This window comes from Pituophis catenifer, unplaced genomic scaffold (assembly GCF_029215685.1).
Source record: "Pituophis catenifer annectens isolate HBS135680 unplaced genomic scaffold, rPitCat1.0.hap2 SCAF_1, whole genome shotgun sequence".
In the NCBI taxonomy this organism is placed as follows: Eukaryota; Metazoa; Chordata; class Lepidosauria; order Squamata; family Colubridae; genus Pituophis; species Pituophis catenifer.
In genome coordinates, this window is record NW_027256881.1 from 264,622,159 (window position 1) to 264,648,376 (window position 26,218).

The window sequence follows — 26,218 nt, forward strand, 5'->3', positions numbered from 1 at the left end:
TGGAGAAAAAAGAATGAGGAAGTAAATACTGCAAGAGATACGAGGTCTGGAGATAAACTGATGTGAAAAAGCAAATAATTTATGATGAAGAAAATCTACCTGAGCCTTATAGAAGAATCTCCAGAAAAATGAGACTTAAATTTGGTATAGTGTAATGTTACAATATTAAAATAAAATTTATGGGGGTTTTTGCTAGCAGATTCAACTTACAGGGAATTGGAATGTGAAGTTCTGAGTAATGGCGTAGATACCACTGTACCATTGTGTGGTAATTTTGGTGAAGAAGGCAATGAGTAATCTGTCATCTCCTCAATGTCGGAGTGAGAAGACGCCGATTTGGGGGACTTCTTTTTTCCAAAAGCTTGCTTGAAAGAACTGCGTAACTGAAAAGAAAAGAGCAAAGTAAACACATAATGGATTTGGGGGAAAATGCTTTATGACAATAAAGAACAAAAGAGAGAAGAGCTAACATGCGACACTTAAAAAATAAAAGGTTACCAAGTCGTTCCATTTGGTAGCAGTGCAAACTTAATGACAGAAGTAATTCCTTCCTAATGACTTTATACCTTGTTAAGGAAGGACAAGATCTGAGTTGCTTTGCTGATGAGTGCTGGTAATAATAAGTGCTGCTTGGAAGCATTCTCCCACCTCCCTCCCCCCCCTTTGTTTTTTTGTAAACAAGACCTGCTCCAACCTCTTTTCATTCCAAGGACTCTTTTATTAAGATGTTACGAGGCTGCAGTTATGAGGTGACATGGCTCAGACAGACACTGATGCAGATAGGGTTAATGGATGAGTTAGCTTATTTAAGATATGTCTTCCTTACCTCATTGACCTGCCACAGGAAGTGCAAGCAGAAAGGGAAGGGGAAGGAAAAAAAGACAAGTTTTAACAGATAAAGCCAAAGACAGGGAAAGCACTGGATTGCTCAGACAAATATTACCCCTCTGCTTCCCCAAAGCAGGCACACATAATTACACTACTGTAATCAATTTTTTTTCTTGCCTTTTAATGTACGTTCGGGATGATTTGCACACCTAAATAGTTGACACACGGGTTATTGTCTAAATGTATACAGTTATGTGAACTTCACTAAATCCAGCACAGGATGATACATACATTTTTTTTACCTAAAAGATCTCTTATTTTTCCCCAAAAGTTATTGACTATGATCTTGGGAGGATTTATATAAATGATTGGAGATCCTAATAAAGTTATAACATAATATGTTCAAAGTTGTAACCATGTTGTCTCCTTCACTCACCATCAGTTTAATACATTAATCTATAATGTCTAGAAGAACAAACTTGATCTCCTCCATGTGCTGAAACTTGATATGGTACAGGAAAAATAGTTCTTACTATTATGCTTAGCAAAATCAGGCCTACATATGTATCCTTCCCATTTTTCCTCCTCAACCATTGTGGATATTACATATTCTCCATACTAGGATATATACATTTATTTGATGTCCTTAAATTTAAAGAAAAGAAATAATTCAAGACTTTTTGGTAAAAACAACTTCAGACAATCTTAAACTCTCCAGATCAAGGCCCAAGGGAGATTACCACATGTCTTCAAGTTACCAAAAACACACTTGTAGTATAACTATTTTAAAGGCCAAAACATGTTATAAAATTAGTAAGCTAAATAGCTTCTGCCAATGTTAGTTCTCAATTATTGTTTGGATTTTAAGTTCATTTGGGACAGTATATGGTTCATTTGGACACAACTCAGAATCCGACCATTTAGATAGACTGTAGGAAATAAGAGCTTTAGTTCAAACTACAACTACTTCTAGCATAAGGGACTTTGCATAATAGAAATCATGACCAATGAAGAAACAGCTTCTAAAAATATTATAAAGTAGCTTCTCTATCACGAGTTAAGTTTAATGATAAATATTTTGGCTTCATAATTCTTACAACAATAGCTACAACAGTTCCCATTGGAATAATAAATGTAATTCTTGCTCAAAAGAGGAACTTTGTTCAACACAAGATATTAGTTTTGTCTTATCAGCTAACACAAATGTGCGCTACATAACACACAATGAAGCCACAAAAATAATAAGAAAATTAAAATGACCGAAATATAATAAAATCTTAAAATTTCAGAAGATTCCAGTAATTTAGGACAAGGTCATCAATATCGCTCATGACATTTTGGAATTAGAATAGAGAGATTCCTGCAAGATTTAGCAATCTCTTTATGTTCTTTTCATAGATTATTATTAGCAACTTTGTGGGTGGCTATCATTATACAAAATTGCATGGTGGTGTCCATCACCTGAAAAGATGGTTAGCTTTTGTCTAATTGCTAGACAATTGCTAGACATTTATCTCAATCATTATTATAAATTACAATCTGTGTGCTAAATTGTATTAATTAATTTATATTTAAAGCAAAATTAGACAACCCAAAACCCACAAGGTTACTCTCTCACAAACTGTATGTTTTAAACACAGAATGCTAATCCATATCTGCTGCCATGCTTCTGTCAACCATGGTCTTGTGATCCCCATTGACTTGCTCCCTACAAGATTCCCAGACTTTCCTATTGACTTGTGGTAAGGTGTCAGGAATGTTGTAAATTAGGATCAAAAGACCATGGTTGAGTGGTAACAGTACCGTGTCATTTCCATAGAAATAACAGCAAGAACTTTCCAAAATATCAATCTGATAGGAGTAACGAGTCCCAGCATTCTGTAGGTTAGCCAATTTGAAGTATTTATTTCTTTATTGGTATTCCATTGTTACTATTTTTACAAATAATTCAAGGTGGGAAACATATCCAACATAACTTCCTCCTCCTATTTTCTACAACAACCCTGTGAGGTAATTTGGGCTGAGAGTGATTGGCCCAAGGTCACCCAGCTGGCTTTCCATGGCTGAGGTGGACTAGAATTTGCATTGGTTCATGCCTGTAAGCTTTTGCCCTTGGTATGTAAATACATGATCGCAAAATAAATAAATAAACAAATAAACAAACAAAAGGAAACCCTCAGATCAGAGATACAATCCTGCCCCCCTGCCCCAGTCCTCATAGATTTGTTCAGCTGACACAGTAAAAGAGTCTACTGAATACCTCTAATACAGCTCAGGATAACCTTTTACTATTTGGCTTCTTAAAGAAGATCCTTTGGCATATTCAAGGAAACATGCTTTATTCATTGGAAGACATGATTCAAACATACCCAGTTTTTTCTCTTCTTTTTCTTCGAGTCACACTCTATATTGCTTCCCACACTGGAATGACTAGTAGCACTGTTAATGCTAGAGACGCTGTCTGAAGAGTGTTGTCTTCTGATCCGCAAGTCAGTAGTCTGGGCAGTTCCACCACTTCCTAAATATTAATTTAAACATAGTTGTAGACCTTTGGACATAATATTTGGTCTTTTTCCTCTACTCTGTATGTTTTCTATTGCTGCGCCTTATTGCCTTGTGCAATCCTTATCGTTTATATTTTTTTTTCCATAAACAACTCAAAAAGCTAGGACCTTTACACTGTATTTTTTTCAACTGATATTTCGTCCATTACACCTAACTCGGTTTCTTATCCGTAATTATCTATGACAGACAGTTGTTGTAGGGAGGTAATGTCACTGGAAAAAGAAGAAGCCTCCAGCTAACCACAGTAAGTCCAAAATGATGAAATGTACTTTGTGACATCCCAACGCAAGTCCAGCCCTTTTGTTCTTGGGTCATGCCATCACATGCAAGGGGTGGAATTTGTGTTGTGTCACACTGTTTCCCATCTGCCTGCCATTCCACACCATGGAATCATAGAAGTTAGACTAGAAAAACAGCACTAATTAAGGAGAATGAAAAAAACAGACCAATTCTGATTGCTGTGTAAGATTATTAATGAAAGGTCAAATGGCAGCGACATGCCCACAACAGGCTGCAGAATAACAGGCAGGCAGATAAGTATGGCAAAGAGCAGCAAGACAATTTGTAATTATCTCTCCCTTTTGTTTTTCTTTCTTAGATATTTGTAATTTTGATCAAATTTACACATGTCTGGTATTAGTGCAGTTCATACATCTGAATACTATTTACTATAAAACTATGGTTGGTTTGTTTTAAAAAAAGTACAACTATTTAAAACTATGGCATACTAATAATAATGTCATACTCTTAACTATTACATAATTATGGTATTCTTTTTAGTGTTAAAATGACCAGGAACAAATTAAAGATAATTTAAACAAACATTATAACTACCCTTAACTTTTTATATCCCAATTTTGGTTTATTGATTTTGGTTAGCCACCTTAAATGCTCAGCAGGGTAGGATATAAAATGTATATATAAAAATATAATAACTGATTATTGATAAATACAGGCTTCCTATTTCATGAAAGACACTTTCAAGATTGTTCGATAATTATCTGTCTCTAGGAAAGAAATTTGCATCAGCTATTATCAGGAGGCTGAATGTCCTCAGAGTGCTACATTGTTATTGAAAGTAAAGATTGTATTTTGGATTCTTTACCTTTGCAGGTGAGCTCAGGTGTGTTAATTACTCCATTAATTGCAGCCTGAGCAGCAGCATTTTGTTTTTTCAGTAATTCAATTGTTTTCCTTAACTCATTCAATTCAGAATCCTGAAGCATGAAGAAATCAAGCATACAAAAAAATCACATTGAAGGTTTCAATAAGTACAATCAATTAACTGGAAAAATGTTTTAACACTCTGGTAAATCTGTGGCTGGTCCCTGAGCAACAGCCAGCTTCATGGAGCATGTCTCACCTCTTCAATCATAGGGTGTACATTCATGCACAACACCTTTTAATCAATAGTTTTCTCCATGTGCACAATCCATTGGATAAGATGAATTGATTTGTCAAATATATTTTGTTTCTCACATTTACACTATGATGCTTGAAAATTCAATTGCCCTACCACTTATAAACTATATAGATGAGAAGGCATTGGTGGTAAAGCATTATCTTTTAGGCCCTTTAACCAAAACTAGGGCTTCTAAATGTGTCAGGTCACAGTCACCTATTCACTAGCCTTTATTGAATTTTGTGTGACCTGATTTCTCGGCTGACAAGTGTAGGACTGCACAATTAGATGATTCTATTATTCCAAATGACATCAAAGGGAAAAATGTAACCAAAATTGTCTAAGTAGTCAGTTCTAAATACATATATTTTTCTACTTTTACTTTTATAATAGGTCTACTGTTCTACAGAAAATATTCTTGATTTATGTTTAAAATGTATTAGTAGATAGAAAACATGATAAATTTATTATTTATAGATACAATTGTCTCTATATTATATAGTTATAGGAAAACACAATACAAGTATAATATTGGCCTGATGGAATCATTTAATGTTGTTGTATCTCAGAGATAAACATATCTCCCTTTATGTAAACTTTTTAAATAAGAAACCATCTGGAAACTGTCTGTAAGCTATTTGGCTATAGTCAGGAGTAGGCTTCAAAAATTTTAGCAAGGGGTTCTCTGCCTGGTTCCTGGGTGGGCGTGGCCTAGTCGGCCTCTTGTACCATGGCAGGGTGGCACTTTTGCCCTCTCTAGGCTCCAAAGGCTTTCCTTGAGCCTCCGGGATGGCGAAAACAGCCTCCCCAAGCTCCAAAGGCCCTCTGGAGGCCAGAAACAGGCCCGTTTCTGGCCTTCTTGAACTTCTGGTAGGCCCGTTTTTTGCCCTCCGAGCCTCAGCGCACGCCTGCACTTACCTATATCCAAAAGGGCCGTGTGGGGACTCCTGGGAGGGGTGGGGTAGGCAGGACCAGCCAGGAGTGGGATTTGAGAGTTCTCCGAACTACACAGAATCTTAGCTAGAGGTTCTCCCGAAACCCTGCGAACCCCCAGCAGCCCACCCCTGGCTATAGTTGAATTGGATGCAACTGAAACTGTCAAACAAAGTTATTTTTTGCTTTATTATTAGCCCAATATTTTTGCTCACTCTCTAACATATATAAGTCCTGAAATGCTAATTTTCTAGAATTGGAGAGAGAATGTCAAGAAAATATGGTTTGTAAAAGACTCTGAATGGAAATTAGAAACCTTGGCTGACATTAATTGCACAGGTAAATGGTCAACAATCTCTTATATTTTTTTTTCCAGGAAAGTTTATACATTGATTACTGGCAAAAGAGCAAATTAGAATTCTGACATGTGCTGAGGAAAGTTTTATTTTGCTTGCTAACTTGATCTCAAAACCATCACTTACAATGATCTCAATTTCAAAAAGTTGATTTTGGAATCTTTATTCATGGAAAACAAATAAGGGAATGTCAAACTTGCCTTCTGTTCTGCAGTCATGGTGAGACTTTGCAGTCTAATGGTCATGTTTCCTAGGCTCTGCTCAAATGCTGCCACGAGGTGAGCCTGTAAAATAAATTATATGATTCAGTTGATTGTGAGCTTATCTGCTGAAAAAAAAAGTTGAAAAATACTGCACAGCATACATGATAATCCACAGATAGTTCCACTCTGCTGCAAATGTCATTTAAAAACCCAACATAGACACTTGAGATGTGTAGAGCAAATTCAAATAGCTCTATACCAAATAGCTATACACCTCTTGAATGGATAGCATTACCTAATCAAGGAACAAGGAACAAGTTTCCACAATTCCTTATTTAGAGCTGTGGCACCTGTTCCAACTAATAAGAGCTTCACATTATGCTGCTGCATAATTAGTGATCAGTGCAGGATGCTGATACTGATACAAACATGCATCTCTGATACATAGTCTAAAGCAGGGGTGTCAAACTCACGCCGTCATGTTGTCGTCACATGATGTAACATGACTTTTCCCCCCTGTGCTAAAATAGGTTGGGCGGGGCCAGCGTGTGATACAATTGGCTCGGGGGCCATGAGTTTGACACCCCTGGTCTAAAGCAATGTTTCTCAAACTTAGGAATTTTAAGGTGGTATCAATAGAACAGAGGACTAAGGACTCCACAATTTGAAGTCCACAAGAAAAATAGACTTCAGCTCCTAGAATTTCTCAGCCAGCATGGCTGGCTGGAGAATTCCTAAAGTCTACACATCTTAAAGTTCCTAAGTTTGAGAAATCCTAGTCTAAAGGATGGCAGCTTTTTCCTCTAACCCAGTTCTTTTTTTTTTTTTTTTGATTATGTGATACAGTAAATTTTCTGCAGTCACCCATCAGCATATCTGTCCTCACATTTACAGTGAAAACAACCATAAAGAAGATCAAAACATTGGGATATGGGGCTTTGACATCTCTCCACCACTGTAAAAACAAACCAGACTGAGACTGTGAGAAAAATGGCAGAAAACAAAACAAGCTTAGCACAGAGTAAATGTATTACACAGCTAAAATGTTTATTTAAAAATACTGGACCGAATCATTCCTGTTTGAAAAAAATGTGCTAACTATATCAAATACTCATAAAGGTTTTCATTTTAAATAAAAGAGAAAAGTGGAGGGAGGAAGCCTTTAAGATGAAATCAAATTTCTGACTTTTGTGATGTAAAGCCAAAAATGTGTTTACTGTTGGACAATTATTCCCATCATTTTCTTTTCAAAAAGACAAAATGTTCATTAACTTTTGAATAGCAGCAACCTTAATAAAATATTCCTACACTGTGTAGGAATAAGTGGATAAGTCTTCCAACTAAGTATTTCATAGCAAAATAGCAGCTTCAGTTCTGGAAAGCAAGGCATCTCTGCTTGGTATTCTGCTTCCCAGCAATTTTTGGGTATGTGGTGCTCATATCCCAGAATTCTATGGCCAGTATGGCTACCAATGAGAATTCTGGGAGTTGAAGTCCACACACCTGGAAATTGTTAAGGGAAACATCGGTTCAATGCATGAGAGGAATCTTTTAAATTCATGATCTATATTCATCAAAACAGCATTACTTGCAGTATTTCCCTACATTTCCCTACTTTCCCTACATTTAGCCATCCTGACTGCTATAAGCATACTTGAGAGGTAGGATATATATTTAGAAACCCATCATTTTGGATGAGTTAGTTTCATTTCCAAACTATTTTATAGACAATTACTTAAGACTGACATAAATTCTGATAATTCAACAGCTGTGCCAGCTTGATAAAAAAAAACTAGCCATATATGGGATGTCAAATCCTTTTTTGTAAAAGAAAAATCATGTGACCAAGCTAATTTTATAGAAATTATGAAATATAGTCTTGCACTGAATGTTCCCTCATCATTTCAGGAGAAGGTGCTAAATCATTCATTTAAAAAAAAAAGATTATCTTCTACCATTACAATGAAAGGGGGGAAAAAAAGAGGAAAGCTGACCCTAAAATTTTCATGTTTGCTTTGGGAATTACAGCATGCAAACATTTAAGATTAAAGTCAACGCACAGAAAATGTACACTGAAATATATAGGCTTCACACTGCCTAAACTTTTGGAGAAGCTGACATGTTACAGTACTAGACTGATATTTGTTTCTTCAATGCAAAAAAAAAAAAAAAACAAAAACCTAAAGTGGATGTTTTTAGTCACTGAAGGAATGTTCTTTCTTTCTTTTGCAAATATAGCTATCTAGAGCAGAGGTCTCCAACCTTGGCAACTTTAAGACTTGTGGACTTCAACTCCCAGAATTCCCAGAACCAGCCATTTCAGACCATTTTTTTTTATCATCAATTATCAGTTTCTGCCACTCTGAGCTGTACTCACGTTGGCAGTCAATTGGGTTGTCAGAGCTGAAACTTTCTCCTGTGATGCATCCAACTCCCTCCTCAGCTTGCGAATCTAAACATTATATTTCAAAACATGGTTTTGTTTAACAAGATCTTCAACACCCACACGTACACACACACATATACCATATATAATTTCTGGACCTCTTTGCAGACTATGCTTTGCAGATTATAACTGTGCGCTATTGGCACAGTTATAATGAAACCCATTATTATTGGCTCAACTACTGCAAATAATGCCTTTGGCATTATGGCATTGATTTTGTGGAAATTCATTTTGATGGAAATTCCAGATCTACATTCCTGACCCTCTGGGAAATCAGTTGCAATTCAAATTGCTTCGTATAATGGCTGATAACCACTGTTATTTATTATTATGTTGTTATTTGTTGTTTTCCACTTTACTGACTTGGTTCAGACACAGTGATGGACTAAGATGAAGTTATTTGTTTTGGACTAAATGTGATTTGTTATTTATAAAACCACTATTGTTTAAACAATTGGATTAAACAAACTACAATGGTTTTACCAGTTATGTCCATTTACTAATTTGAAGACTTGTTTTAACTTTTATGGATGCTTTCAGAAATATTTGATCAGAGAAAGACATACAAATGAAAACTCTACTTTTCTAAAAACTGGGTAAATATTACCTAAGTATTAGTAAATTGCACTAGTAGCTCTTTTTCAAGAGTTTACATAGGAGTGTAGCCAGCAGAAAGATTAATCATTATGGTTCAAAGGTATTCAGGTAAAATGACATAATGCATTAGATTAGATTTATTTATTTATTTATTTTATTAGATTTTTATACCGCCCTTCTCCCACTGGACTCAGGGCGGTAAACAGCCAAGAATAAAAACATCACATACAAAATTTATTTTTTTTTAAAAAAAAAGAATTAAACAAATTTTGGCCCAATAAATTTAAAACACCCCAACTAAAATCAATTTACAATTAAAAATATCTGGGGTGGGGGGGGTTTAAGCCAGCCCGGCTTGATGAAATAAAAAAGTTTTAAGGGCACGGCGAAAAGCACGGAGATCTGGGATCCTACGTATCTCTGGGGGCAGGTCGTTCTAGAGAACAGGTGCTGCCACAGAGAAGGCCCTCCCCCTGGGGGTCGCCAGCCGACATTGTCTGGCCGACAGCACTCTGAGGAGTCCCTCTCTGTGGGAGTGTACTGGCCGGTGGGAGGCTATCAGTGGCAGAAGGCAGTCCCGTAAATTCCCAGATTAAAAGTATTACCTCACTCTCAATTCAGTCAATATATTTAATACGAAGTGCATTGTCTATCAGTGAGCAAGTGTCCAGGAGTTCTCCAAACTCATTTTTTAAATAAAATACAAAAATAATATCCAAACAATATTTCCACCCAGTAATGTCTTTGTGATTCATGTAGTTTGGATCATATGACAGAATACATAACATTTATGAGCATTTGAAAAATAGGATATTCAAACAAAATACAAGAATAATACAAATATTATATTGCTACGGATGTCTCTCTTCACAAGTTATTGATAAATATAAGCAAGTGCTTAACTGCAACATAGGTACTAACTGCTGGTGATTCTTAAAAGACAGTTTGGATCATGATTAAATTTTTGAGTTAGGAAGGAGGGAGGCAAAGGATTGGCAAAGTTTCCAATGGAGAAAAGATTATAACAAGAAGCCAGGATTGAACAAATCTAAGGCCGGCTATGAACTTTTTAGTTCTAACAGTCATTTGGGAGCCCAAGAATATATTTAAAGTCAAAGCCAACAAGACATATATATGTCTGTCTGTCTGTCTGTATTCCAATAAAGTTGGTGAAAGAGATTTATATTTATATAAATTTATATTATTATAAATTTTAATTTTTATATTAAATTTATATATTCTTCTTCTTAATATAAACCTATATTTATATAGATTTATTCTAAGAGAAATAATAAATAATTTAAGAGGCCACTATATTCATATCATTGACTTTTTAAAAATGAAATATCACATCCAATTATATAAATATTTAAAATGAGCACCTGTCATTGAGTTTAGTAATTTTAAGATAAACAAAATCCTCCTTACCTCTGACTGACATTTTTCTTCAGGCTATGAGGGAAAAAAGAGACTTTGTTTGAAAAGTGTATTAAAATCAGTGGATTCATTTAATAATTCAGCCTACCAATAACCTGTTACTCAAAACACTTACTGGTAAGTTTTTTTTTAATCCAAAACAGCTTTTATTCAGCTATGTGATAAAAAGTTGTCCAAGCCACATATTAATTTTATTAATTTACCATTTAATAATATTCACGATGTACAGTTTTTATCATATCAAAATAGAAACATCAAAGTATTTCTATAAATAAATTATAAATATTATTGCACCCTATTTCAAATGCAGCAGGCACCAGGTTTTTTTTTTAAAAAAAGATACACTATTAGAATCTTTTTCCTCATACAAAAAACAGAGTTTTTTGTTCTTTGCCTCCCTGTTAAACTGTTCTAGGATGGGCAGGGATTTATAGATTTAGGGCAGGGATCCCCAACTCCGGGCCATGGACTGACATCGGTCCACAGCGCGCCAAAAACTATGCTGCACAAACAAGTGAAGTTCCATCCACGCACGTGCGGGATGCAGGTGAAAACACTCCCCCTCCGGTCTGTGGAAAACCTCTCTCCATGGAACTGGTTCCTGGTGCCCAAAAGGTTGGGGGCACCCAGGGCTGACTCAGGGCTTAAAATTTACCAGAAAGAAATATTGATTTCACTGTTCTGTAGTTATAAATAGCTGTACTAATGAATTCAGGAGCTTATAAAATAGGACATGCTCCTCTTGATTAGTGGTAAATTATGTTATGCTGCTGGCTAATTAGCAGTGTGTACTTCTCTTAAAGAACACTTTTTGTAAGCTAAAGACACCACTTTTCACTAGGTAATATTTTATTTGAAACTGCTATACTACATAAAACAAATAGAAGAGGTTATGTAATTCCCAATGTGACTTCTGCTTTGATAGTTTTAAGTCCAAGAGGACTTGGATTCAGCAGTTTGTCAGTCAGTTTCCCCATCCACTGATTTCATAGGATTTTCTGTCCATTATTCCATTCCTTCTTCTAGTTTGAGCTCTAAGGTCCGTAGTCCTATTTAATAAATTAAATGTTACATTCTTTTGCTACCGACTTCCTACAGACTGATTGTGGTTATGACACTCACCGTTGAGTAAATAGATGATGTGCTTGACACCAAAGATAGAGATGAACCATGCACTACAGGAAAGATAAATAAACAAATTAGCCATCGGATTTTAGTGTATATGATAAGTAACAACAGCAGATTATTACATAAGCCGTATACAAACTACGGATGTTCGTAAGGGCTACACATTTCACCAGCAGCCTATTTAAAAATTGCATCACCAGTCATGAACGTATTTACTGAACATAAATCTTTGCAGACGTATCAGAAGGTAAGCTGAAATAAATGGAAGCATTATACAGACCATAGCCCAAAATGATCTCAAATCAAGCTTTTAAAAATCATTATTTGGATGTAAATATTTGCCTGCCTGCTGTATTTCAAACATTGCAAGGTTATGATAGTGCATGGAAAATGGAACAGAAGATGATGAGAAGCAGACAAAGTAAAGGTTCAACTGACCAGTCCAGTTTCACCATATTGTTGGCCTGAAGCATAAACAGTAAAAGGGAGTTAAAAGATTTCGTAAATAAAGAAGACTGAATATTTTGGTGTGACTAGGTTACGTAAAAAGACTCATTTAATTGTAAGTCAGCAATGTAAGAGAAAGTACACTGGAATATATTTTGATATTTCCTAAGGGCAAAAAAACCTAGGAAAAAATACATTTTTGTCAAACATATTTACAAAGTGATTTCCAAAATAGTTTTAAAATATTAACATATAAATTTATGTATTTACACTTTAAAAAACCAAACATAGTTATTTAACATAAATTTACCCAGCTTTGGTATCAAAAGCTATTCATAGCTAATGGCGCTCAAAGTCTGTACATCTACAGTTGAAAATACATTGTATTATTTTCCAGAAACACTTCCTATATTATTTCTTTTAAAATGGCCAATCCCTCAGTCCTTGAAGAATAAGGCTAGCTGTTGAACAGGCATGACATTTTCTTTCTATATTAGTCCTAAAAAAACTTTATATTGCCAAGAAGCCGAGAGTGCAATGGACTCATAGATCTGACTCAATGCAGAATGGCACACTATTTTGTAGAATAATTATTGCAAACAAAACATGTTGCTTTCTGATTGCCTTCCTTCTAGCAGCACACCTGGGTGGATACTCAATAAAGTATTAAAATAATAGTAAAATGACAATATATTTGTCAAAGTAGGACCCATGGATTCCTCACATCAATTGTACACTTTTTGGTCTGTTTTAAGGGCATATTCAAGACTTTTTATTGAAACTGAACAAATGTCAACATATATAAAATAATTGGATTGTTAGCATTATGTAAAACATGGTTCTTGCATTCCTAAATTGTTATGGAACTTTTATTGTACGGTATGTAAATAGTATCAGTAATTTTAAAAATAAATAGCACTTTCAGCAAATATGTACCGTAAATCAGGCTATTATATTTTACAAGCCCAGTTACTGTATGTAATGTAATCAAGTGTGCAGTAGTGACTTTATTCTGGTATGTGAGTTTTTGAAATGTGGTTTTATGACATTTGAATTCTGCTTCTATTAGACATTCCTAAATCATTATAAAGGGAACGTGTATGAAAATAAATCACCTGCTATTGTTACAAATTCCAAAAAAGCACAAGGATTTCTTGTATTAAGGGGTTTACTTTTACATTCATCAAATACCAAGAATATTTTACAACCTCTTAGTTCACCAAAGTGCTTATGTGTCTGAAAATCTGAATACCAAGTTGATGTTTCTGTATTTCAAGACTGCATATTGAATTATTCTGCTTTGAGTCCAAAATTATTCTTGGCACAGAAAATATTATACATATTTCATTTGTTATACTTTTCATTTTTTTTTCTTTTATTAAATTTACAGTTCTTACAGAATTGTCCAAGAAATTCACATACTTCCATTTAAAACATATATTTATGGTTCCTGCAATTGTATAAAATGGTAAAAAAAAGAACTGTTCTGACCCATAAAGATCACAATTAAACATAAAATTTAAAAACTATACTAAGAAAAGTCTGGTCTTAAATTAGGCAATTAAAAACTCAACTTATTTTTGAACCTTCACAATATATATATTTTTAACTCTGACAAAAACTAGACTCAGTTTTTGATATCAAGAGTCAGCAAAAAAAAAGTCTTTTGTTTCACAGTTAGCTTTTAGGTAATATTGCAGTTTCAGAAATTTTTTTTGAAAATCTACTTTTTTTCCCCAAGTTAAATCATTCCTATAATACTATCCTAATAATACTATACTAATACTATACTTCCTATAATACTATACTAATATGATAATACTATCATATTCAACTGATAGTAGAAGAAAGAAGACTGGGCAGAGAAAGATCACTAGCTTAGGAAATTACATTAAAAGGTAAAAGTAAAGGTTCCCCTCGCACATATGTGCTAGCCGTTCCCAACTCTAGGGGGCGGTGCTCATCTCCGTTTCAAAGCTGAAGAGCCAGTGCTGTCCAAAGACGTCTCCGTGGTCATGTAGCCGGCATGACTAAATGCCAAAGGCGCACGGAACGCTGTTACCTTCCCACCAAAGGTGGTTCCTATTTTTCTACTTGTATTTTTTATGTGCTTTCGAACTGTTAGGCTGGCAGAAGCTGGGACAAGTAACGGGAGCTCACCCCGTTACACGGCACTAGAGATTCGAACCGCTGAACTGCTGACCTTTTGATCGACAAGTTCAGCATCTTAGCCACTGAGCCACCGTGTCCCTTTTTTTAGAATTTATAATTTTTTCAGAAATTACATTACTGAACTTCAATCAGTAAGTCAGATAAGTGGGAAGTGAGAATTTCCGTTTTAAGTGCCTAACTCAATATTCTTATCCAGGCCTTTTCTATGCCACTTAGGTACTTCTGTTTTTTAAATGCCAAGAGTCTCCATCTCACCTTTACTGTCGGGGAGAGTAAAGGCAGCTTAGAGGATGATGCTGCTTCACGGTGATAGGTTGCTTGACATGGTAAATTCCCGGTGACCTGCACTGCTGGTGCATGAGAAAGAGTCTAGGATATGTCTGGTTCTGGGTCCAGGAAGAGGTCTTACAGTCCTTGTTCCTCCTAATTTGAGCTAATATTGTACTATTGCCAACAAGTATTTTTTCACATCCCTGACTGCAGTATACTTAATGCAGCCTTTAAGACAAAAGGGATTTTTCTACCTCTGCCAGAGAAATTAAAGATGAGGTAAAAAGGTCACTATTTGAAATCAGTGACATTAGGTAAGCTGAAAGTAGGGATAAGCCGTATGGGAAGTCTGAAAAAGAGATCTTGTGCATTCAAGGGTAGCATTAAGGCTTTGTGGACTATTTCACAGATCTTTTCACATCTAAAAATTACAAGCTTGTTAATGCTTTTATCTCCTTGATTTATTTGAACCAATTTTTTCACCTCAGGCCAAACAGTCACATCTGATTCCTACCCCTATTTTCTGATTGGCATTTGTTGACTCCAAAGCCTACTGTGTTAAACAAAGTTTTGAATATGTGTTTTGTTGTCCCTCCCCGTCTTTCTCCATAAATATAAAGGAAATAAACATCTATCAAAAAAATAAACAATTTTTATCAAGTTCCTTCCCATATGCATACACAATTCAACTTTTGGGGGAAAAAATGAACTGGATCACTTACCCTCTTCAAATCCATCCCGGAATGACCCAGAACGGCTCATTGTCCTGCTCTTTTCATCCAGTGACATTGAGCTGTTCCGGAACCGGGAGTCATTGTAAGGATCATAAGGGCCATCTGCGTTAGAAAGACTGTGTGTCCGCAGCATGGTTGGGTTGGATAAGCTCATTTGGGCTGCTGTGGTGGGGCTCGCTAGAAAGCAAACCAGAGATAGGAAATTCACAGATCTATACCCATGCTATGCTACTGTCACAAATTAACAAAAATAACAAAAATATTACCATAAATAAGCATAAGAGTAATAGTCTCTAACTAAATCTTTCTAAAAATTTCTCCTGCGTTAATCAGGTATAAAATTAAGTCTTGGAAGAATCTTCTAGAACCATGCTTACTCCAACCATGTTACTATATTGAATAGTTTTTTTTATTATTATTATTATTATTTATTATTTTTTTAAAATTTGATTTATATGCCACCCTTCTCCGGAGACTCAGGGCGGCTTACAATGCGTTAAGCAATAGCCTTCATCCTTTTGTATATTTATACAAAGTCAGCTTATTGCCCCCACAACTGGGTCCTCAATTTACCTACCTTAGAAAGGATGGAAGGCTGAGTCAACCTTGAGCCTTGGTGAGATTCGAACCTGCAGTAATTGCAGGCAGCTGGTCTTAATAACCAGCTTAATAACAGGGTGCCTTAGACCACTGTAACCAAGTTACAGTAGTAACTGAACTTCTGGTAGTCAGGCACAAAGTCAGACATTATTAGAATATCAAGTCAATCGGAGTCATTGGAGAGGATACTCTCAAAGCTAAAACTCCTTGGATCAGAATCCTCTCTTCTCACAATAAAGTAATTTGGTACTTTTAAGACATTGCAATCTTCGTTATCAAATAAAGAAAATAGTGTTCCCAGAAAAATAACCAAGTAAGATTTCAGAGATAATTAAAAAGATATATTTATCATAGAATTGGTGATATAGTAATACATTTCTGGGTATCATGATATACATTTTCAACAATTCATCTTCTGATCTGATTTCTGGCTCCTGCTCAAACTTACTGGTTCTAGTTAATAGTTAAGGCTGTGAAAAATTTGCACTGTTTTGCTTCACAGAGACTCAATTCTGATCACTGGAGGAATTCACTTTAAAATGTTGCCCAGATTCAGAAAAGCAAGATACTCCAATGGGAAGCACTGAAGTGAGTCATTTTATTTCACTTGGCTGTTTTGCTTTGATGGCAATATCTTCTATTGAAGGCCAGTGAAACAGTCAATTCAGCGTGATATGACAACCCTCACCCAGCCTCTAGAAGCAGGGTGTGCATCAAAAGGGCAGTTCACTGAAGCTTTGATAAAAACAAAGAATCTCTTTGAGGCTTTGTACTAACCTAACAACTATTATTCTTATGACTCTATCAAGTCAAGTCTTTATGTAGTGGCTGCCAAACCATCTTAGATTTTAAGCTATATGTTCATTCATAGTGAAGATTAAATAAAGCAAATTATTGTTTCTTTAAAAAAAACTAATTATATAACCAATTAAAACCAGATTAGTGAAAATAGTGAGTAATTTTTCAGATGTGACATAGAACTTGCATGGTTCTAAAAATCTGAAAGAAATGTTGTATGCAAAAACAAACTCCTCTGACATTCCAAAATTCTAAGTTCTAAATTAGAAATGATGTGCATAATGACCAAACTGGTTTGGTATGTTTCAAATTGGCATGGTATATCAACACGTGCCAGCTTATCAGTATCAATCACCAATTAAATTTACAATTTTTTTTTTGGAACAAGCTGTGCTTTTCGCAGTTGAAAGGAATCATAAAAGTTTACTCACCAAGCTGGGAGAAGTTAAATCTAGTCCCAGATGGTGATGTGATGCTGGAACCAGAAGAAAATGGAGAATTGACAACAGTGTCCTGAAGACCTCCAGCAGAATGTGAACGCAGCCATTCTTTTGCTTCCTCTTGATTGCGAAGTTGTGATGATGGTGTATACCTGCACAAATCACAATCAGGTTTAGCTTTTGCTCAGAAATATCTTGCTTGACCAAACTACAAAAGTATTTTAAAGAAAACAGCAAAACTGAAAAGAGGTCTTTCCCTGCCAGAACACACATTTTCATGTCAGTAGAATTAGCCTAGTTGAAAGATTTCATCTTATAGATATTTATGAACTTTTAAAATTTGGGACACATCGGTTTGCACCATGATTAAAATAGGAACCATTGATTCCAGTGGAGATACTTTAAGCATGACTAAGTCTGATTTAAGTAGGTTTCTCTGAATGTCAAATTCAAAGAAATGCTTTAATATTGGCAGCTGTTACCAATATCTATTACCCATGAATAGGAACGTTATGGATTTATCTAATAGTTTGCAATTCCTCCTGGCTTATAAATAGCCACTCATAATATGTCTATGCAAGATACCATGAAATCTAATGTGTGATCTAAAGCCTGTTAATTATTCCTTATCTGACAAGATACATACAAACATCTTAAACTTGATGCCCCCTAGTTATGTTTAAACAACTTCCAATGATCACATTCAACAAGGCCATCAGCCACTGCTGCCACTACATACTAATTTTTAGAGTTGGTTCTACACAAATATATGTATACAAATACATGGAGGTTATTGGCTTGTAGAAAGGTGATGAGAGAAAAGCTAAAATTGGGTCCTTAAAATATTGCTGCTCAAAAGCTCAAAACTGAATTGCAAGAATCAAACCTGAAGATCTAGCAAAAGGAGATCTATGTATGTCTATAGATTGTGTACATATTGGGTTCATATAATTACCATCATTTGATAATGACTTAGCTGACTGACTCAGCTCTTTGCACTCCATATATGTACCATATATTCAAGGGAAAGCTGAGAATTTAGGTGTCAAAATACACCTGAAAAATCAGTTAGGCTTATTTGTGAGTATATTTCCTCAGCTTTTTAATGTACCCACAACCCATATATACTTGTGGATAAGTTCTAATCTTTAGACAAAATACAATGAAAAATGCACTAGCTATGAAATCAGCCAATAATGAAAACTAAACATATGAATATTTCAAAGGCTGGCTTATCCACAGGTGGCTTATATATGAGTTTATACACAATCAGACTATCAGATTGATGAAGATTGAATTTAATATGTAATGTGATAGGTGTTGATTTTTTCCCCTTCTTTCCAGCGATAAAAATAAAATAAGCACTGCCAGCAAGTGAATATATTCTTTAAAACACCTTATTTAAAGCACAAGCAGTTAAATTTCATGCATAGCTTTGGTAGGAATTTCAATATTTAATTCTCATGTTCCAGAGTGATCTAGTGATGTCAATTTGTACTTGGCATTAAAAACTAGATTTTTGCAGTAAAAATTTCTGATGTTAAAAGTTGTTTATGTGTATTGAGAAACTGGAGCCATAAAAAGGCACACAAACATTAGAGGAATATGCAAATGAACAAACTACAGATACCTACCTCCTTGACATTTAAATGTTTCAAGCTTAAAAAATGGTATTCATTAATAATTGGAGACATTGGATAGGTGGAAAAGATATTACAAATCAATTAACTTATTCAATCTTAGCCCTCCCGTATTTTACGCAGCACTTCTAGCATTCAGCTCAGTGAGACAATCAAAGATGCTGCAAATAATAGGGTGTTTATAGCACAGAATAAATTGCAGCTGTAATTTAAAGCTATCAGTTCAGTTACTGTAAAAAGCAGCCGCACACTCTAGTCTAAAATTGAACAGACAATATCTGTGGAATTAGTTTAGACTTTCAATTTGTGATAATCAGGTTAATAAATGGAGTAAAGTTGTAAGTTTTCATTGAAAGAAGAGAGTGTCCTTTTTCAGTCTAATTTTTCTTGATGTCAAACTGCTTATAATACATAATTTAATTTTTAATCATTAAATCGACGTCTTTTTTTCCCTTTAAGCACAATTACAGCTTCAGCTGTCGTATCCCACAACCTGCACTTTTAATGACTTCTCGGTTCTTCTTGATCTGCATTTCAGAAGTTAACACTGTGAGAATAACATCATCCAGTTACTATTTCAGTCATAAAAGCTGCAAATTATTGCTTGCAAGTCAAGCTTGGTGAGTTGGTTTTTTGAAAAGCCAGCCAGCTATAGTTACAAATCCTGCTCAAGCTGAGAAGCTATGAAAAGAAAGCATGTAGGTGAGAAGACAGAATAATGACCTGCTTCAAGAGGACACAGGGGTGGAGTGGGGGAGATGGGAGACGGAGAAAGAGACTGCAGCCACTCACTGCAAAGCAGAGACCACCACCAGTGCTAAAGACACGGAAGACATACAGGCAAAAAAAAAAAAAAAGCTCCAAAAACCACATGAAAAACTACTTATGCTATACGGAAACACCAATACCTGAATCCTTTCTTAGGCAAAGTGTTCCTATCAAGATGTGGGTCGCTGTAGAAAAGTTAAAAGAGAAAGAACTTCAGAGCAAAAAAGGGAATTTAAAGATCAGTTTGAAAAAAAAAGAAGAAGAACACACTATTAAAAACTCTGTCTTAGCACTGAAAAGGAGAGACAAAAGCCCCTGTCAAACCAACATGCAAAAGCCTAACCAGGTTTATAGACTCTGTTACACAGGACATGCAAACGGGACCATGCTAAGATGAACTCCAACCCAAGACTGAGATCTCACAGCTCAATTCAACCTTCTCCAATTTGGAACTTTTCAGATGGGAATTTAGGAAAGTGGCAGTCTAACGTATCTGGGGGACATCGAATTTGGAACGTTGTAAATACTTATTTTAATGTAATGTTTCAAGCTCATTTGGAAGTTGGACTGGCCATTTCTCTAGCACAAAAGTAACTGGGATAGTTTCTTTTCTTGATATGTACATATTTCAAATGAATGTTTCTGGGTAAATGTATACTGCTCATCCCTATGACAATGTTGAAAAGTTGCCTTCAAAAATACACAAAAAATGCAACACTATCTCTCAACTCTCAACCAAGATTTTTTTCCCCAGCATCAGATTGAAATTAATAATACAATCTGCAACCTTTTGAAGGGTAAAAAGGGGATACGCATGAATCAGAAAATAGGCATTTGGGCATATGTGAGGAGGAATATTTATTTGCTTTCGGGACATAAGATTAGCATTGAAATAAACTATATACAAATCACACCTGACCGTCTTTAAAAAACACAACTATTTCAAGCTATGGTTGTAAATGTTCAAAACAGCCTTGTTCTGAATAATATCTGCCAACAGTACAAATACTTTTTAGTTTAATGAGGGAACGAATAATAGATTGATCACACAAGTAGAGTCCCTTTGTGATGGAGATGGGTGGTTCCAAAATATTATAAATAAACTAGATATTCTAAAGTGAATCCTGAAATGATGCATCAAATGAAATGAGTTATAGTCTACAAGAGGTTATGCCTGAAAACATACATTTATATTTTAGATCCCACAAGTTTCTTTGCTATTCTTGCTCTAATAGAGTAACAAGCACCTCTCTGGAAATCATTCAATTATGTCTTTTATTAAACAATTAAATATCTCTAATAATAATAATAAGTTCTGAAACTTAAAAAAAGAAGAGTACTGCCTGCAAGGATACGGTTTTAGTGCAGGAAATATAGAGAATTATATTGATTCTACCATTATAATTGGTTTCTAAACATCTAATGGTAGCAATAACATTTCCGGTGTGCTTTGCTTCACATTGTTTCCATACATTCAATCTTACAATGAAGTACACACGACAAAATACCAAAAGAGCCAAAGATTCCCAAAACTGACACTGATGTAAGCAACTTATTACAGGGACTAATTTCAGCCACAACAGAAGAGTTGGGAGAGGAAACCAAGACAAAAGGTGAAACAACTGAAAACATGAGGGAAAGCAGCATGCCACCAGAATGCAGAAATGCTAGTGAGAGTTTAACCTTCCAGAAAAAAAAAAAAAAAACACAGAACTTTGTAAGATCCTTAAGTTTGCATTCTTGCAAAAAACATTTGTCCACACGGTTCTCCAGAATAAACTGGGTCATTGCTACTATTAAATATACTCTCACTGGCATGCCTTTGAGTGACAGTTCAACACAGCCCAGTGAAATATACACACACTCTCCACTGAGCACAGTCTTGCACAATACACTTTGGCTTCTTAAGCGTCACAATGAACCCTCCTGGGTCTTGTTTTATTCCACTGCCCTATGACAGACAGCATTACCTGTCCTGCCTCCTGGGTAAAGTATTTCTGCAGAATTTGGGACTAGCAGCAGGGGAAGAGAGAGGGCTAGAAGAAGTTCAACAAGACAGAAAAACAAAAACAACAACAAAGAGAGAGAGGAAGATTAGCACAGAGGGAAGAAAGGGAAAGCTGTTAGAAAAAAAGAATCCATTGACAGGTTGATAACAGTTGTTTTACGTTGTGAAGCCATAGATCATTAAAAGATTCTAGGAACTGCCTAAGTCAGGGGTGTCAAACTCGCGGCCCGCATGCGTCACGTGCTGGCCACGCCCACCCCGGTTTAGCGAAGGGGAAAAAGTCACGATGCTTCATGTGACGACAACATGGCGTTGCGAGTTTGACACCTGTGGCCTAAGTGATTTAGCAAAGTTAGGCTGCATCCAAAACAATTCAGAAAGAGCTATAGTCCTGGGTCTTCTTATCCTATGCCTTGCTTTTGGCCATTAGGTTTTCTCTTTTCCTATGCAGAGATGGACAAAGATGACTCTTCCAATTGTTCATTTTCCTAGAAATAGGCTAATTCATCCATAACAATAGCTAAAGGGCTATACAGTGCTCATCCTTGTACTACAAACTGATTAAATCTACAGGTAATCCTTGCTTAACAACTGGTTGTTTTATGACCAAAGTTATGACAGCCACAGAAAAGGAGCTTTTTGGCCTGAAAAGCCGTAAAGACCAGGCCAAAGACAATGGTCATGCTGAGGCCATGTGATCACATGACAGGCAAGTCAGTTTTATGCAGTCTGCAGTCACGTGTTTCTGGGATTTTTACCTCGTTTTCGGGAGTAGGGTGGGGAAGGCCACTTAATGTCCATTATGCTTGCTTAATGACTGTCATTTTAAGTCTTGAAAATTACTTCTGATTACATGAGTGCCTTGACTTATCACCACAACAACTTACAACCATAATTCTGAGTTCAATTAGGTAAGTCAAGGACTACTCGTAAAATATTTAATATGTTTATATGATCCTGGCTGGCTGACACACAAGTCAGATATGAAATCTGCCTTAAATTGTGGCTTAACATAAAGCATGTTCTTTATAATTTATTTATTTATTCAATTTCTATAGCCACTCAATCAAGTGATTATAATAAGTGGCTTAAAATTCTGAAATTTTACAATTAAAACAACAAAAAACCAAAAACAAACCACCATTAAAACAGTAAAAACATTTGAGCTTGGTTGTTTTCTTACAGAAGACAACCAAGTTTCATTATCCAAACTAGGTAACATCATCAGTGAGAGAAGGGAGTAGGGTTTGCTCTAAATTTATATTCTAGTGCCTTGCCCTGTCAGGGTTGGTTGGGAGTGGTTTTGGAGATTCTTTGTTTGGGCTGTTTGCTATTAGCTTGTTTGGCAGTTTCCTAGATTACTTATTATTGTTTACTTCTTGATTGATGGTCTGATGTTAATCTAATGCTGGTGGGGAGGTGATTTGGTCTTTTTGTTCCTTTTGGCTTGTTGATTGTCTCTTTTACACAGTATGTAGGTGCTATTTATGTCTATGTGTCTATTGATGGCCAATTTGTCAGTGCTAGGCTTCCAGGAATTACTAGCATTTTTGGACTAGGCTTGGTATAGGATGATCATAGTTTCCTAGTTGAAACTATGATTGAGTCTGTTGATACGTTGTGAAATTAAAGTGTTTTCAGAGTTTTTCAAAAGACACTCTGACAAATTGGCCATCAACAGACACATAGACATTAACAACATCTACATACTATGCAAAAGAAACAATCAACAAGCCAAAGAATGAACAAAAAGATTAAAAAAAAACTCCCCACCAGCAATCAACGTCTATGAGACTAACACAAAAATTAACATCAGACCAACAATCAAAAAGTAAACAATATCCCAATCAAGGAATTGCCGAACAAGCTCACAGTAAACAACCCAACCAAAGAATATCCAAGACCACTCCCACCAATACTGAAAGGGCAAGCCACCACAATATAAACTTCACTCTTTGCTAATACTGATGATGTTACCAAACTCAGATAAAGAAATGTCTACAAGAAAACAACCAAATTCAGAGAGCACCAAGGACCCCTCATTTCAACCCTGAGCTACAAATACTCTTCTTTGCCAGTAAAAACATCCATAAAATAGAAACTATTAAACCACATTATACTATATATACAATTCTCCCCCCCCTCTCTCTCTCCACACACACACACATACACGCACACGCACACACACACACACACATACTTTGGCATATTATATATGCCATACTTGTTAATTTTTTCAGTTTATGCTAAAAGAAATCAAAGTTGCCAGGGGGGCAATTTACCAAGTTGTGTATTTTTATCACAATTGCCAGAAGTCCTTGGTTATTTGAAATTTCCAGAAAAATAGAGAGCAAATGATACAGACTACCATTTGACTGTCTATATTACCATATGTTTAACAAAAATAAGACTACTGTATATACCAAAGAGAAAAATCATTTTTAATAATTATCACAGATTTCTACCTTTAGGACAACTTGAAAACTATGGAAAGCATCTAGCAGTCAGTTTCTCAATATATAAACCACAAACAATAGCTGGGAACAGGGAAAATACTGGTATCTTTTGAAATTTTCTCACCTTTCTGACAAGTTTGTCTTAACACTGTTGGTTCTAACAAAGGGAGGCATTGAGTCATCCTTAGGAGCCGCAATCAAGCCACTGGAAGAATTGTGGTTCAGCCCACTTCCACTGCTGAGAGAAATATCTATGGATTCACAACTGGTGTGCAGGCTGCTGACAGACTGGTATCCAATCCCATCCTTGCTGACAGCAGAAGAACTACTGGGGTTAGTACCCCAGGTCAAGCTGTTGGAAGGAGCCGAGTGAGCTGAACTGGGACTAGATGCTAATGGAGACTGATTTGTGTCTGCATTTTTACAATAAAGAGGGCTACTACCACCACTGCTCAATATGCCACTGCCGGAAGGAGATTCTGGATTTCCTTGTTGGTTCATGGTTGCATGCGGGTTGGAGATGACTACTGAATTTTTCATGCTTTCTGCTGTTGTTATGGGAGGTTGTTTATTTGGCTTTCCACCAAAAAGTCTGAAGAAGAAGAAGAAAAGGAAGTCAGGTATATGGATTTTTTATTTATTTTTATTTTATTTATTTATTTGTATGCCACCTTTATTATATTTACAAATCTCTCAAGGAGGTGAACATATCCAAGAAAGCCTCCTACTCCTATAGGGTGGATTGGGATGAGAGAGTAAGAAGCTCTAGCATATAAGGAGGGGGGGAAGAAATCATCCTTAATATCCTTAATGTTATAAATTAATTTCTTCTACTGTAAACGTATCTCCTCACAGCGAAGAGAGGTATACTGTGCTAAATTTTAGTCCAACTGTGGTAGTATTTTGGGGTCCTAAATAACGTATGACATTTTCACTTTTCTTGCATTCGCTTTCTTTACATTTAGGTGGTCAGTACAAGCAGAAACAATCAAAAGGTGCTACAAGATTTTCTCCCATATTAACATCTTTTGATTTTGCTAAGAGAAAGAGACAAATGCTCATCTATTCACGTATTAGTGGTACAGGTAAGTCCTTGCTTGATGACCATCTGTTTAGCAACTTTTCCAAATTACGACAGCAAAGAAGGAGAGGGACTAATGAGCAGGACTTGTATTTGCACTTGATGTCCATCTTGCAATTATGATGTCACAGTATCTCACGGTCATCTGATTGCCATTTGCAACCTACATTGCCAGCTTCCGACAAAGTCAATGGGAAAGCTGACAGAAGGTCACAAATGGCGCTCATGTGAGGTTGTCTTTAATGACCATGCAGGATTCCTTTAATGATAGCAACAGAAAGAGCTGGAACTGCAAGTGGCAGAGTCAACTGATGTCATACTTTATAACTATATAACTTAGTAATGGGAGTTGTCGGTCATAGTTACCATTGTTAAGCATGGACTACCTGTACTGATTTTATAGAATGTGACTGCAATGTTCATAATCTTTATTATGTATCCTATATTGTGCTGGTGAAACTATAATTGCCCTTTAAGAGAAGGCAATCTATTGTATTTACCTAAAGAGCACATACAGTCCTCATCAGGAAACTCAATTTCAGTAACATTCCTTAATGTCTCTACTACACTTATCAGTAGGAGTGAGAAAATATATAACAATAGACCTTTGCCCTCCCATTACCGTGTTTCCCTGAAAATAAGACCGTGTCTTATATTTTTCTGAACCCTGAAAAAAGCGCTTGACCTTATTGCCATGTGCTCAAAAGCCCGATTGGACTTATTATCAAGGGATGTCTTATTTTGGGGAAAACAGGGTATGTTCCTAACCAATCGTTTTTGGAACAGATGAACTAGAATAACTTGATGCTCGTCACTTCCTCTTACAAATCCTATCAATCGTGCAACCTAGAAATTGACAGCATTAGAAATCCAACATTTGGAGGATGTCAAGAAGAAAACAGTGTTTTA

At 35.8% G+C, this 26,218-nt stretch overlaps 1 protein-coding gene across 2 annotated transcripts in view; it reads right to left on the reverse strand.

Annotated features, from left to right (window-relative positions):
* The window catches only part of NAV2 (neuron navigator 2), a 298,412-nt gene that overhangs the window by 27,657 nt on the left and 244,537 nt on the right, over nucleotides 1–26,218 (reverse strand). For both annotated transcript variants that reach the window (XM_070935086.1, XM_070935079.1), the window contains 12 exons: nucleotides 24,353–24,820; nucleotides 21,735–21,800; nucleotides 19,905–19,949; nucleotides 17,348–17,508; nucleotides 15,507–15,695; nucleotides 11,890–11,942; nucleotides 10,759–10,782; nucleotides 8,665–8,739; nucleotides 6,285–6,368; nucleotides 4,499–4,610; nucleotides 3,198–3,346; nucleotides 211–383 (listed from right to left, as the gene is read on the reverse strand). In XM_070935086.1, the coding sequence (XP_070791187.1) occupies nucleotides 211–383; nucleotides 3,198–3,346; nucleotides 4,499–4,610; nucleotides 6,285–6,368; nucleotides 8,665–8,739; nucleotides 10,759–10,782; nucleotides 11,890–11,942; nucleotides 15,507–15,695; nucleotides 17,348–17,508; nucleotides 19,905–19,949; nucleotides 21,735–21,800; nucleotides 24,353–24,820 (1,599 nt within the window). The remainder of the gene's footprint in view (nucleotides 1–210; nucleotides 384–3,197; nucleotides 3,347–4,498; nucleotides 4,611–6,284; nucleotides 6,369–8,664; nucleotides 8,740–10,758; nucleotides 10,783–11,889; nucleotides 11,943–15,506; nucleotides 15,696–17,347; nucleotides 17,509–19,904; nucleotides 19,950–21,734; nucleotides 21,801–24,352; nucleotides 24,821–26,218) is intronic.